Source organism: Mesitornis unicolor, unplaced genomic scaffold, assembly GCF_000695765.1.
Source record: "Mesitornis unicolor isolate BGI_N332 unplaced genomic scaffold, ASM69576v1 scaffold24246, whole genome shotgun sequence".
Lineage (NCBI taxonomy): Eukaryota > Metazoa > Chordata > Aves > Mesitornithiformes > Mesitornithidae > Mesitornis > Mesitornis unicolor.
In genome coordinates, this window is record NW_010189246.1 from 17,128 (window position 1) to 29,673 (window position 12,546).

General features: G+C 39.2%; 1 protein-coding gene across 1 annotated transcript in view; it reads right to left on the reverse strand.

Annotated features, from left to right (window-relative positions):
* Positions 1–500: 500 nt before the first annotated feature.
* LOC104541857 (protein transport protein Sec24D-like) overlaps positions 501–12,546 on the reverse strand; it is a gene marked incomplete at its 5' end in the record, with an annotated part of 21,175 nt that continues 9,129 nt past the window's right edge. Inside the window, 13 exon segments of the mRNA XM_010186008.1 lie at positions 501–641; positions 1,034–1,123; positions 1,656–1,847; positions 2,320–2,499; positions 3,516–3,584; positions 3,586–3,653; positions 4,131–4,269; positions 6,215–6,360; positions 7,019–7,115; positions 7,862–8,032; positions 8,492–8,608; positions 11,163–11,256; positions 11,886–12,077. Coding sequence (XP_010184310.1) covers positions 501–641; positions 1,034–1,123; positions 1,656–1,847; positions 2,320–2,499; positions 3,516–3,584; positions 3,586–3,653; positions 4,131–4,269; positions 6,215–6,360; positions 7,019–7,115; positions 7,862–8,032; positions 8,492–8,608; positions 11,163–11,256; positions 11,886–12,077 — 1,696 coding nt within the window.

The window sequence follows — 12,546 nt, forward strand, 5'->3', positions numbered from 1 at the left end:
TGAAGGGCACTGAAGTACTCAAATTGAACTACATAACTGCAAGTCTGCCTTAACTGTATGCCCTCACTCAGAAAAAGCAGTGTTTTGGATTTTTTTTTCCTCTTCCAAATAGATTTTTTTTTTTTAAGCATCATTCCCAGCTCTCATACAATTTAGGACTAGCAAAAAAATAATTAAAGAGTTTCCTAAATTATATTTTTATATTTGAAAATGTATACCATATGCTCTTAAGCACTGACAGTCTGAAATTTGGCAATTCAACTTAGAGAAAGAGTCAAGATTCCCAGAAGACTAATACCTGAGTGCAGAACTTCCTATTCTACAGCTTAAGTAAACTAAACAGTGAGGGAATTTGTGAAATGAAACTGTACAAAAAGAGCACAGAAAAGGTTTACTAAAGCACAGCAGAATGCCCAGGCACAGTGGAAGCCAGCCTTCAGGTACCAATGACTGTCCCTCTTGCAAAATCAAAAAGCAACTGATGTTATATTCAAGGTTCCTTAACTGAGCAGCTGGCAGATTTCTTTGTGAACACAGCACAGGAAATCCACGTAAGAAGCTCCTCCATAAATACTCTTGTCTTCCACCAGGAGCTGTCGGAAAAGCATCTCTGGCTGCTCCCGTTGTTTCACTATAATCAGCTGAAAAGATGAGATACATATTTTTATGAAGCAGTCATACTGAATGGCACTACTGTTTTCCTGGATGCATTTACTATGTGCTGTTGAGGTGTAAAAAAAAAAAAACCAACCCCAAATTAATAAATCTCCACATTTCAGTAGCTATATTTATGAGCACAGGAGAGAGAAACTAGTGTGAATTAAGGTTTGCAGAATAAAATTGTAACCTTGACTACCTCTGAAAAATGTCTTTTGATTGAGAATTAAGCACATTTGAGACATTTTTGCCTACAATGTATGCTGGAACTCACTGGCATACAGGAAAATTCACAGCTGCCAGTAAATTTTGTCAGAGTCCGTAGTGTTCTTTTGAACAGGCATGAGGAGTGAGTTGAGGCAGGGAGAAGTCTTACCTTCATAGTGTAGGGTTTTTGGCTCTGGATATGCTCCAGTATTGACTTAAGTTTCTTAGAAAACGGATTGTCCAGGTCAGGCAGTAATGTCTGTTAGAAGGAAAGCATGGCAAGCTGTTATATTCCAGTCCCATCTCTTAGAAATTCATACAAGACTACCTGCTGATATTTGTAATGCAAGTTACTTCATTTCATTCTAAACTGGGAAATGCCATCTCCTTCACCAAAATGGGTCTCATCTGAAAGACGCATCTGTCTAAGCCATTTTTAAGTTAAAAATAATCACTATATTAAAATTCATTATCAGCAGAAACTTTATTGCAAAATGTTTTGTTCCAATTTTAGCAATACACATTCAATAGGACTTTAATATTAATCTGCAACAGTGAAAGGTTAAGAAGGATTAAAAATGTTGTGAAAGCTTTTTTCCTGTATGTATTCAGAGTGTAAAAGCTTCTTAACATTTTATGTATTAGTGCTGGTGTCTTAACACCTTCTGCTGGTCAGCTGTTTCTGCTTTTAACTGAATGATGAAAATCCACCTCACTTGTATCTCTGATTAGCAGTCTGCTCTTACTAAATCTTAAATTTGGAAAAAAGGCACTAGTCTCCATCTACTCACAGCCTCCGTGCTGATGTGTGCAAAGGATGGCACATTGAACAACCCTTGGATGAGCTCTGGGGGCGCACTGACTCCCAGCCATAGGAACATACTCAGACCGTTGGTCAGAATGAAGGCCCCTCCTTCTGAGAGCCGTTCCTCCGAGCAGCGGACTGCAGCTGGGACAGTGTCAGTCCTCGGGTCCAGGCTGTGCTGTGGGGCAAAAACACACAAGAGTTGTGGGCTTGGTGGCCTCAAGGTGATTAAACTGCTAATTAAGATGCTGAAAAGTAACTATTGAAAGGTTTAGTCCATCTTTAGTTCCTTTCCACATGAGAGGAAACTAGAAATCAAACCTCTGCACTGTGTGCAAAGGAAGACCTGCCACAAGTGGAGAGTCACTTGCATGCCAGCATTGATCTTTAGTAAAGCCGGCATCTTTCATTAGTCCAGGCAAAAACCTTGTTAAAAAGTACAGTGTCAAAGATTGATCATGTTACTGCCCCATTTTCCGTTAAACTAGAGGTTTTACCCTCCCTCTTCAATTTCGTTCAACTAGGAAAAGCATAATCCAGCTTGGTAGCGTAGCAGTTGCCCAGCAGACAGAATCGTTTCTGCATCTGCACAATTACGGCATACTGAAAACAACTTTACTGAAAATAAGATGTGCAAACAGCATACTTACGATTGGCAGAAGCCGTGGATAGAAGAACAACTGTGTGTCAGCTACCCCCATGGCCATGACCAGCTGCCGGTGGTATGCTCTCTCATCAGTTGGAATTTCTGGTCTGCCAACAAGCACGCAGCTCTTCAGCAGACAGTTCATGTACACGGGCAGCACCTTCATTGAGTCTGGAAGGATGAGCTGAGAGGCAGAGACAGCTTGTTACTGAATATATCCCATGTGCTGGGGAAAAGCAAATGCTGAAATAAAACACTGCTTGTTTTCTTTGATTAAAGAAAACAAAAAAAACTAGAAAAACTTTTATATGTGCTGTTTCAAACTAGATGTGACAGCTCTGAATGGGTAATGTATTTAATAACAATCCAACAGCAGTTATTTGCCCTACAGACTATAGTTTTCATCTTGGATGCTGTTATCTCCCTGTAACCCATCCTCATTTTTAGGTACTAAATTAAAGGAGTTGCATAGGGAAAGTGGGTGTGGTTTGTTTGTTTGTTTGTTTTTCCCCTGAACAACTTAGGAGGGAAATGAAGTTCCACAGTCAGTGTCTCTTTGATATTGTTTCTAACATTATTTGTCCTCCAAATAATAGCAATGTGTTGAGAGACTTTTCAATCATCTGGTTGTCCGGTAAATAGTGTGTAATAGACCTCAAGATGATTTGTTCCATGACCTTTCCTGGGACTGAGGTCAGACTGACAGGTCTGTAGTTCCCCGGATCCTCCTTCCAGCCCTTCTTGTAGTTGGGCATCACATTTGCTAACCTCCAGTCAACTGGGACCTCCCTGGTGAGCCAGGACTGCTGATAAATTATGAAGAGTGGCTTGGAGAACACATCTGCCAACTCCTTCAGCACTCTCAGATGTAACCCATCTGTTATGTTTTAACGGCACAAGAAGGAAAAATGAAAGCTTTGTGAATCTGCACCTAGTTCCAGCAGGAAGAAAAAGGCTGGCTGAGATCCTTTGTGTGAATATGACCATCAGCTTCCTCAATGGAATTGCCATTTGTTCCAGAACAACAGTGTCCTTGTGTTGTAACTGCTACCCTTGAATCCCACCCGTCATTAATTGTGTTTGAAAGAAAAGGAAGCCTGTCCTGATATTTTCCTTTCTGGCACCGCTGATATTGCAAGGCTGGTTGTTCACCTGCTTCAAAGCCTGGTGGAGGGAGGCCTGAGTTCAGCTGAGTTTTACCTGGCTTACTGCTGATGGGCTGGCACAGTTCTTCCTGTAGCATGCCAGCATGTGAGCTGTCTGATTCAGCATGAGCTTTCTGATTCAGCAAGATCTCTCTGACAGTCTTCAGTGGTTGGCTTAGAATGGCTTTAAAAGCTACAAATACAGAAGAACAGAAGAGCATGCTCAAGACAGATGCATACTTTTAAAGTATGTCTATCCTACTGCCTTCTAATTTTACTACCCTCAGGTCTATGGCTGCTTTTTAGTGTCTTTTACAGCATCTTGGAGGATGTTTATTTGTCTTTGCAAAAAAACCCCCACAAACCACCAAACAAAAAAAAAACCCCAAAACAAAACCAAAACCCAAGCACCGAACTATGATAGCATATGCATTTCCACTACTGTGCATTACATCTTTCTAGCTGCCTTCTCAAGCATTAATTTGGTAGTATGTCTAAAATACATAATCTATTTGTATATTCAATTTTATAGTACTTCAGGAGTTGCTCAGGCTTGGAGCAGCAAGTTACAAAACTATTTCCCACTAGGTAATCACTTCAACTCCCTTTCTTTCCCCTTCCTCTACTCCAACAAAATAAAGAAAACAAAGTTGGTCTGCTCTAACTTTACCTGACTTAGCAAAGAAGTTGGTAAGTGCATCAGTCTCACAAGCCTTGTAGATATCAGCTAACTGGGAGCTACAATTTAAACCTATGTTGTGTATGCGAAGTCTTCTTTGCCCGCTTATTGATGTGTAAAGAACAGCACACTGCAACAGAAAAGCAAATTACCAGTTTTGTTTTACAAGTAAAAGCTTGTGTGATGAAAGAGCTACCTACTTAGTGCATAGAAGGAATAGAATTACTTCTGAAGGTAGCCTAGTGCTGCTTCAGTGCTTCAATGATCCATAGGACTTAAATACATGCGTTTTTTTAAAATGGAATTACATTAGACATTATAAAAGTTACTAAACTTAAAATTATAAAAAAATAATTAATTTTAAAAGTTTATTATTCTCATTTGCTATATACTGAAGGTAAATTTGTAAATCATACTTTGTAATTGTGTACTATTTGAACAAGTCAAACAAATATATCTGAGGAGATGCCTTACAAGAGGTAAGTACTCTGCCCATCACATTGTCTCTCAATGAAAAACCTAACAGAAAAACTTCCTGATCTTAAAAGTTGAGTAGTCTTTTCACATGCAAGAAGATGGTTATGAAGTGAAACGAGAGGTCCTGCTAACCTCTGTATCCTGCATCTAACATGGGCTTAGATGTTAAAAACTGAGGGGTTAATTTAAGAATTTGCTTATGACTACAATGGATGATCCAACACCTGCAGGGCAAACACAGACTCCCAAGTTTCTGCAGTCTGCCTTGCATTATATCTTCCACAAGTATCTCGTATGACAGAGCTGCAAATGCACCAGCTACAGGGCACATGTCACTGCTGCACCATGTCTCTGGGACATGCCTTAAGACATAGCAAATGGGATGGTTCACAGTGCTGTAATCATACAGGGATTAGCTGCTAACATCTGACATGTATTTATAGGGGCAAGCTAAAAGCCAAGCAGAACAGAAATAAAAGTTCAGATAATTCTCTGGTTTAAGATTAAAATGTTGCAGGCTGTAACTTTTTTTTTCTTGTTTAATGACAGAAAAAGTCATGACTGAACATACAGACTAGTAAACAACAACCTCCGGTATCTGATAATGAGCAAGATTCTCCCACTCCTAACAAAAGGTGTGTCACAAGTCTGTTGGCAATGCGGGCAGAGCCACATCACTCATTGCCTAAGTGGCATTTCCAGGAACTGTTACTGAGGTCCCATGTTGTGGACTAAGGCAGGAAGCAAAGATTTAATTAGCTCTGCAACAGCCTGGCATTTTCAAGGCAGGACCAAAGCCCCTCATGCACTAGGCAAAATTCTTGTGCTAGTGGTGCTACTGCGGCCAGTCCGACCTGAGCTTCAGAGCTCTCAAATTGAGCAGGGGAATATGGAGGGCTCTCCCCTCTTCTCCCATAGACTGGAACCACTCTGCATGAGAGAGATGGCACGGCATATCCTGCCATAACTCCCAGAGTACTTTGTTATGCCAGCAGGTGAGTGCCATGGGGCTCCATCACTCACATGCCAAGAACCTGCTGGAGCAGGGCAGCCAGCTGACAGCCTGCGAGCAAGACCTTTCATTGCACAGGTACCACTGCTGGTGGGTCTCGAGCAGTCTGCAGGGTTGGCAATGATGTTCAGCAACAGACAACTGCTCTGTTACTAGGAGTGTCACAACAGTAACTGTTTCCATAAAAAAGTAATGAATCTCGTAGTCTAAAAACATTATTTAGTAAAATGGAAACAAATAATAGCTGACAAGGTCTCAGTGAGTGAGCAGAAAACATTTTGGTTTCCCTGAATAGAACATGCAGGACAGAGCTAGATGACACACACCAAGTGTAACAAGGGGCATCATTCCAACCTTCATGCCTAACTTCCTCCCAAACATAAGTTTGTTCTTTTGAGGTAAGACACAATCTTTGCCTAGTTAATTAAAACCTTATTTTATTAGTGGTATTATGTCACCAGAGTCTGTGCAAGTGTGCCGTGCTTCCATCAGTCCTACACCATAACTTTTTTTTTCTGCTATGGCTGCAGAAGTTCTTGCTCACAATTTCACAAAATGACATGTAATTAAGTTGAGGTTTTTTTACCTGAATTAAGGCTCCACTGTCTTCATTCAGTTTGTCATCATGTTTGAACTCCACTGTCACTGCCTTGTCACAGTCAACTGCTGCCATCTCTACATCTGTGGTGTTGTTCATGTAAATAGCACCAAAGAAGTCCGTAGCCCTGAAGCCTATAGCCAGATTAAAACAGAACAAGCATCCTTTTATTTAAAAATTGCAAATAGATTCGACATTATTCTGTGACCTTCTTCATATGATCAGTCCATTTTGCTTAGAACAAGCAAATATTTAAAAATTGCAAATAGATTCGACATTATTCTGTGACCTTCATATGATCAGTCCATTTTGCTTACTGAAACAGGAACTGCTTTTCCTCATTTTTTGACAGTTGAGGGGAAGGGAAAAGCTGATGGCCATGAAGCTGCACTGTGACTCTCAGACAACCCCCCCTCCAGAACCTTTTCTGCTGTTGACTTGGCCACTTTGTGTGTGTGTGTGTTTCTCAAATACTTGCATTTGAGGTAAGAATGAATGCTTGAAAAGTAGACCCAGTAATTTCATTTGGAGTATTTAGAAAATGAAGGAACATGTAAATGACCAGCAGCAACACTTTTTTATACAACTTACAATCCAAGGTGCATGCACAATGATCAGAAGCTTTAGTCATTTATCTGTCTATTTTATCTGTCTATTCAAATTCTTTTCAAGAGGTACATAATGATGCTAAAACAGTTTGATGTTACAAGTGATCAGTACAGCACTATTATTTAAAATTATATGTTGTCATATGCATTCACATTTCTTTTCATTCCCAGCGGGTATAATTACCTGTACTTGTCCGAACCCTCATTATTGCATCAAATCCGGTCTTTTTTTCTATGTCTCTCCTGAGGTCACTTAAGAACTGGGGGCTGTCAGAATCGAGCTGGAAAGGCGAAGCAAAAGCAGAAGTTGCGGTTCACCACCGGGTGGCAGCAAAATCGCAGAAACCCAACCCTGTCACCCCACCCCCATCCGGACAGCAAACGTGTTCTTACATTTAACATCTTTCCTTCAAAAAGAGATTAAAAATGTTGGTTGTTGTTTTGTTAAGAGAAACATATATGTGCAAGTGGATTCATCACTAGGTTGGGACCTCCAGAATTCCTATTCAATCAAATTATCTCCAGCAGCATCTGTCCTTGCACTTAACCTTTCAGCCTAGCTGGGATCTTACTGCACAGCCATAAGAATTACAGAGTAGCCTGGCTGATTTTGCAAAAAATGCTTTTGCAGGTCCACTTCTGACACAGAGGAAGTCCCCTACTCCCGAGTGATTCTCATGACATTTTAAACAAACAAGCACTGTTACAGCTTTTTTGAGGGTCTTTATCATAAGCATTTTTATCTGTATATACAGGAGTAATTGACTTCACTACTCAAATGCCAGCATATTTAAGTAAGTGGATTAATTGTAACATACCAAGCAGCTTTTACTGTTTCAAGATATAAATTTGACGCTGATCTGTCATTTCTAAGTTTGAATTTTAACCTCTGGAGTTTTTAAGTCAGTTTTCTAGAGTCACTTTAGAATAGCTCCATATTGAACACTGAAGCACACTTTAAAATGAAAGAAAAACAACAAATCCCCAGGTGTGACTATCTGAAAGGTTGGAAACTTGCATCACTTACCTGGAAATTGTTGTACTTGTACAGCGTTCCTCCTGTGTACATTGTGACGAGACCCATAGAGGCTACATCCATGTACTGATTTGGGAAGAGGAACAAATTCACGCAGCAGCCGTTAGCCACACAATCCCTGGCTAAGGCCTCATAAGAATTTACCTGGGGCTGGAAGAGTGTCTGCACAGAATTAAAAAATACAAGTGCCATAATGTTAGATACTGTTGGTAGCCAACCACAATCCAAATGTCCACTTGAAGAAATAAAGACGAAGTGGAAGTTTTAAGTGAGGCATGGATTTGATTGAAAACACGTTGCCCCTGAATCCTCATATGCAGGGAGAAAACTCAGTACATTTTTTAGAGAACAAGCAGGTAGGAGGGGCTCTTGATGGGGGGAATTATTTGCAGCTGCTGAATTTCCTTTATTGATAGGAATGGCTGCTCTACCCTAGTTTGACTTCGGTGTTCTTGTAGGGTCAGTGCTAATAGACTTAAGTAATCAGGGCACAGTAAGAATGGCAATATTGTATAATTAAACAACACATCTTTGTAAAGAAAATAAATTAAGAAAGATCAAGGCTCTATTAGAGAAATTCAGCATAACAGCAGTCCCTTGTTAACTCAGAGTAGAAAATACCTTTTCTTTATCTGTATTGAGTAGCTTTTTGTCATCTCTGTTTCTCAGCTTCCCCGGTGCTTCCGCAGTTGGCAATGAAGAATGGAAGATAAACAATTTTCCAGCACATTCTGCAGCCTGTTTCAAAGGCATCATATTAGCACATTTATTACTGCTAAGATAAACAAGCCTAATTTTCATACATTGTGGTATCTCAAAGAACTGTGTAAAATTTCTCCAAGTTCTTCAGAGCTAAATTATTCATTTAGAAACTCAGAACTTGATAGTAGTAAGTCCTGAAACAAATTTTATGTCAGTAAATAACTTAGTCCAGCACACAGTGATGTTGGCTGATGCATGGTTACAGTAATTTCTACATAAGAATCTAAAACCTTGATGGGCAAAACTAGGAGTAACTCTTGGAGACTTTCCAATTGGATACAAGCATTATGCAACAAGCAACAAGTATCAAAAGTACCAATACTAAGTTGGGTAAAATTGGGAAGCATCATCCGGCAGGGGGATTGGACTGGATGATCTTTTGAGGTCCCTTCCAATCCCTAATGTTCTGTGATTCTGTGATAATTTAACAGAAAAATTATTTCTTGCCATTTAGGTACACTACTATAGAGTGCATTTTTATAGACAAGCAACGATTACATTCCTGTACTAGACTCCACATTCAAATCTACACTGAAATGCAGGAGTATCAAAACTTGCAGTGAATATCTCTTCCTGTCACTAAGTTACTGAAATAACTTGAAGTAAATTCAGGTTTCCTATTCTCATTTAGAACTGTAATGAGCACATGGTATTTACCAAGATGACAAACTACTGACAGAAAACCCCGAATTCCAAAAAAACCCCCAAGTTACAACAGTAGCAGTACTGCAGGCATTTTTGCACTGTTCACAAGCTTTTCCACCACAAGTTAGAAAATCCAGTTTATTGCTCACTTTTACTATTGAGACAGCTAATGGGAATGGATAGAACAGAAGAGAGTATTTCAGTTGGAAGGCATCTACAATGATCATCTAGACCAACTGCCTGACCAGTTAAAGCAAAATGAAACAAAAACTAATTAGCAACTCTGAGGTCTTCCGGTATTGAAGAAGTTGGGTGAAGGGAAGGAAGGGAGAAAGAGAGATTTGTCCTTTTCTTTCTCCAGACTTAACTGCACATCCAGGTTAAAACTAATACCCAAGACTACAGACACAAATCAGCTTTGGTACTCATTCCCCTCCAGATCTTAAGATGTTCACAAGATAAAGATATGCCACATTTCAAAATAAGCTATGGCATTCTGTTGTGAAAACCAGAAATCTCTTTGCTATGGCAGAAATGCAATCATGGACAGCATCTTACTTTTAACAGAGTTGAAATTTCACCCCTAATATTTCAAGCATAGTTACCTTTAATCACAAACGCCAACTTCTCAGTTCTTTTTAAGAAGCATTCTGCTGAAGACTGCAAGACTTACCAAATACCTGTTTGTCATGATATGCATCAGGAATTACTGACACTGCTTTTGACCAATTTTCTAAAATTTATCTATATTATTTCTAAAAAAAAAATTAAAATTAATCCCAAATAGGAACACAATCCGTTTTGGTTTTAGACAAAAATTGTTTTATAGAACACACACATATGCCTATTAATAATTTACAAATCATAACTTTAAACTACTGAGTTAAATAAAAAGTTTAACTAAGAGCTGCTTTCTTTTATAGCCAACCTCAAGGGAAATTTACACCTGTGGTCTTTAAGTCTGTTTTGTAGAAGTCAGGTATTAGGGAAGAGCATTCTGGCAGAAATGGTAACCAAACGTATGTTTTGCATGCATACCTTCTGGCAGCATTAATAAATAACAAGAAAACAGGTATTTATTAAGAAACAGATTTGACAAATTGCGTATTTTCAGTTCAACAAATTTATCTACTCAAGGTTGATGCTTTACTTATACACAGCTCGCAGATATATCAACTATTTTAAAACGCCACTGGCTGTTTTCTGCCCCTACAAATATTGTGGTGAACCATGGTGGTGTTCTTTTAATTGGCTGCACTCCATGGAAATGTCAGCACTTTAGAGGATGTCCCAGACATACAGAAAGCAACTGGGGATGCATCTTGACCTAGGATTCATTCTCAGCTGTAATCAAACTGTGAGAATTTGTCAGTTAAGCAGAAACCCTCCCACCCCCCACTCAACTGAGTCATAAATAGTCATAAATATCTCATTTCGCACAAGAAGTCAGCAGTGAGAGAATAGGCAGGGCAAAACCATATCTTATACTGACTCTTCTCCTACCCTTCCCATGTGCAAGGACTGGATGTTCTGTTGCAGTAACTGAACACTTTTATTTCTTTCAAATGCTGAACAAGAAACTGACTCCTGCTCCTCATCTCCTAAGCATTCAGTCCATGTGGAATAGACTCTAGGGACTGGCTTCCATCAATAAGCAAAATCTGGAAACAGATGTTATGCTTGTCAGTGTTCTCCTCTTGACTGAAGCAGCTCAAACGTACTGTTAGAATAACAGAAATTTAGTGCTGGAAACACTCAGTGACTTTTTTTCTCATTTCCCATTGTGATTTGTAGGACTTGGGACTGGCTGTTAGCAAAGGGAATTTCTGCAGCTTATCAAGTCTTATTCTCAAGCTGTTTCTCTTGCAGAGAGGAACATTCTAACCTTCAGTGCCTCCAGGCCAGCCTGGATAACAGGAGCAAAGATGGTCTCACTCTCATTAGTGTCTGCAAACATCTCTGGAATCTGGTCCAACAAGCTGTGAAAGATGAAAGGATCGATGTCTCAACTGGTTAGCGTATTTGGGATAGTCCCCAAACATACTGTGTAGCATACCAAGTCTTCACACAGGAAGATGTTTTCCATGCAAATTTATATTCTTAAAATACAAATTTTGATTGCTCAATTTCTTAGGATTCAAGCCAGAATAAAACAAAATATGATTTTTTAAATTCTATGAGATGCGTTATTTCAAAGCTGGTAATACAAAGGCACATGCAAGAAATAAAAAAATAGCTAAAAATTAAGGAATTCCACTGTGCTGTAAGGACTTAAGAGTCCTTAGATCATATCCAGGTGCACATTACAGGAGGAAAAACATGCAAAGTGATGTACAGCCACAACCCCCTTCCCATTTTTGAAGAAGGACAGCTGAAGATGCATGGTTTACACCTGGCCTAAATATGTTTCAAATTCAGCACTGGAGAAGTCATTGGTATCACTTTTTATTTGCCTCAGAGGTGAAAATATATGGCTTGAAGCATCTGCTGGCTTCCAAAGTATTTAAATAAATACATGCACCCCGAAACCCAACACAAGTGACTAAAAGGCACAATGCGTATCATAAGCATTCAGGTCTTATTCACATATGGAGTAATTATACTTTACTTGATAACAACAGATCGTGATTCCTGAAAGTTAACAAGGAAACCATCCAGCAAAGGAACAAAAACTTCTCCAACATCTGAGACCACCATCATCTGGGGCTGAGCTAAGCTGCTTTTTACATTAAAGAAGTGGAGGACCTTGTTGTAAGTGACAAAACCAACTCGAATTGCTGAGGATTCTTCTTGCTCTTCTCTGTAAGAAAACAAAAAAACAACTGGTTGTAATTCTGAAATCCTGACCTTGCAATGAAAGCATTCCTTTGAAATGCTATAATGATACAGATCATTATCCGTACTGAGCAACAAAGCAGAAAACAAGCAAGCAGATAAAATGGCCTCAATCTTTGTTGCAGGTCAAACTAAAACACCCTGATAAAATCAACTGCTGTATTATTTATTTTTCTAAATATATATTTACACCAGCTCTATCAACTGTGCATCCTATCCAAACAAAAGTCCCTAAGCTAAAGAATAAACCATGTTGTCCTCAAAACGTGGAAAACAGAGAACAGGACAATCAGTTACAAGATACAAGCAGGAATAAAAAAAGCTTTACTTAGAACACAATGTAATGCAGCGACACTAATGATTGATGCCTACCAAGAACAGTAACTAGGCTTGAATAATGTGTGATGACTTTCATGGGTCTATCTTCTGCTTCA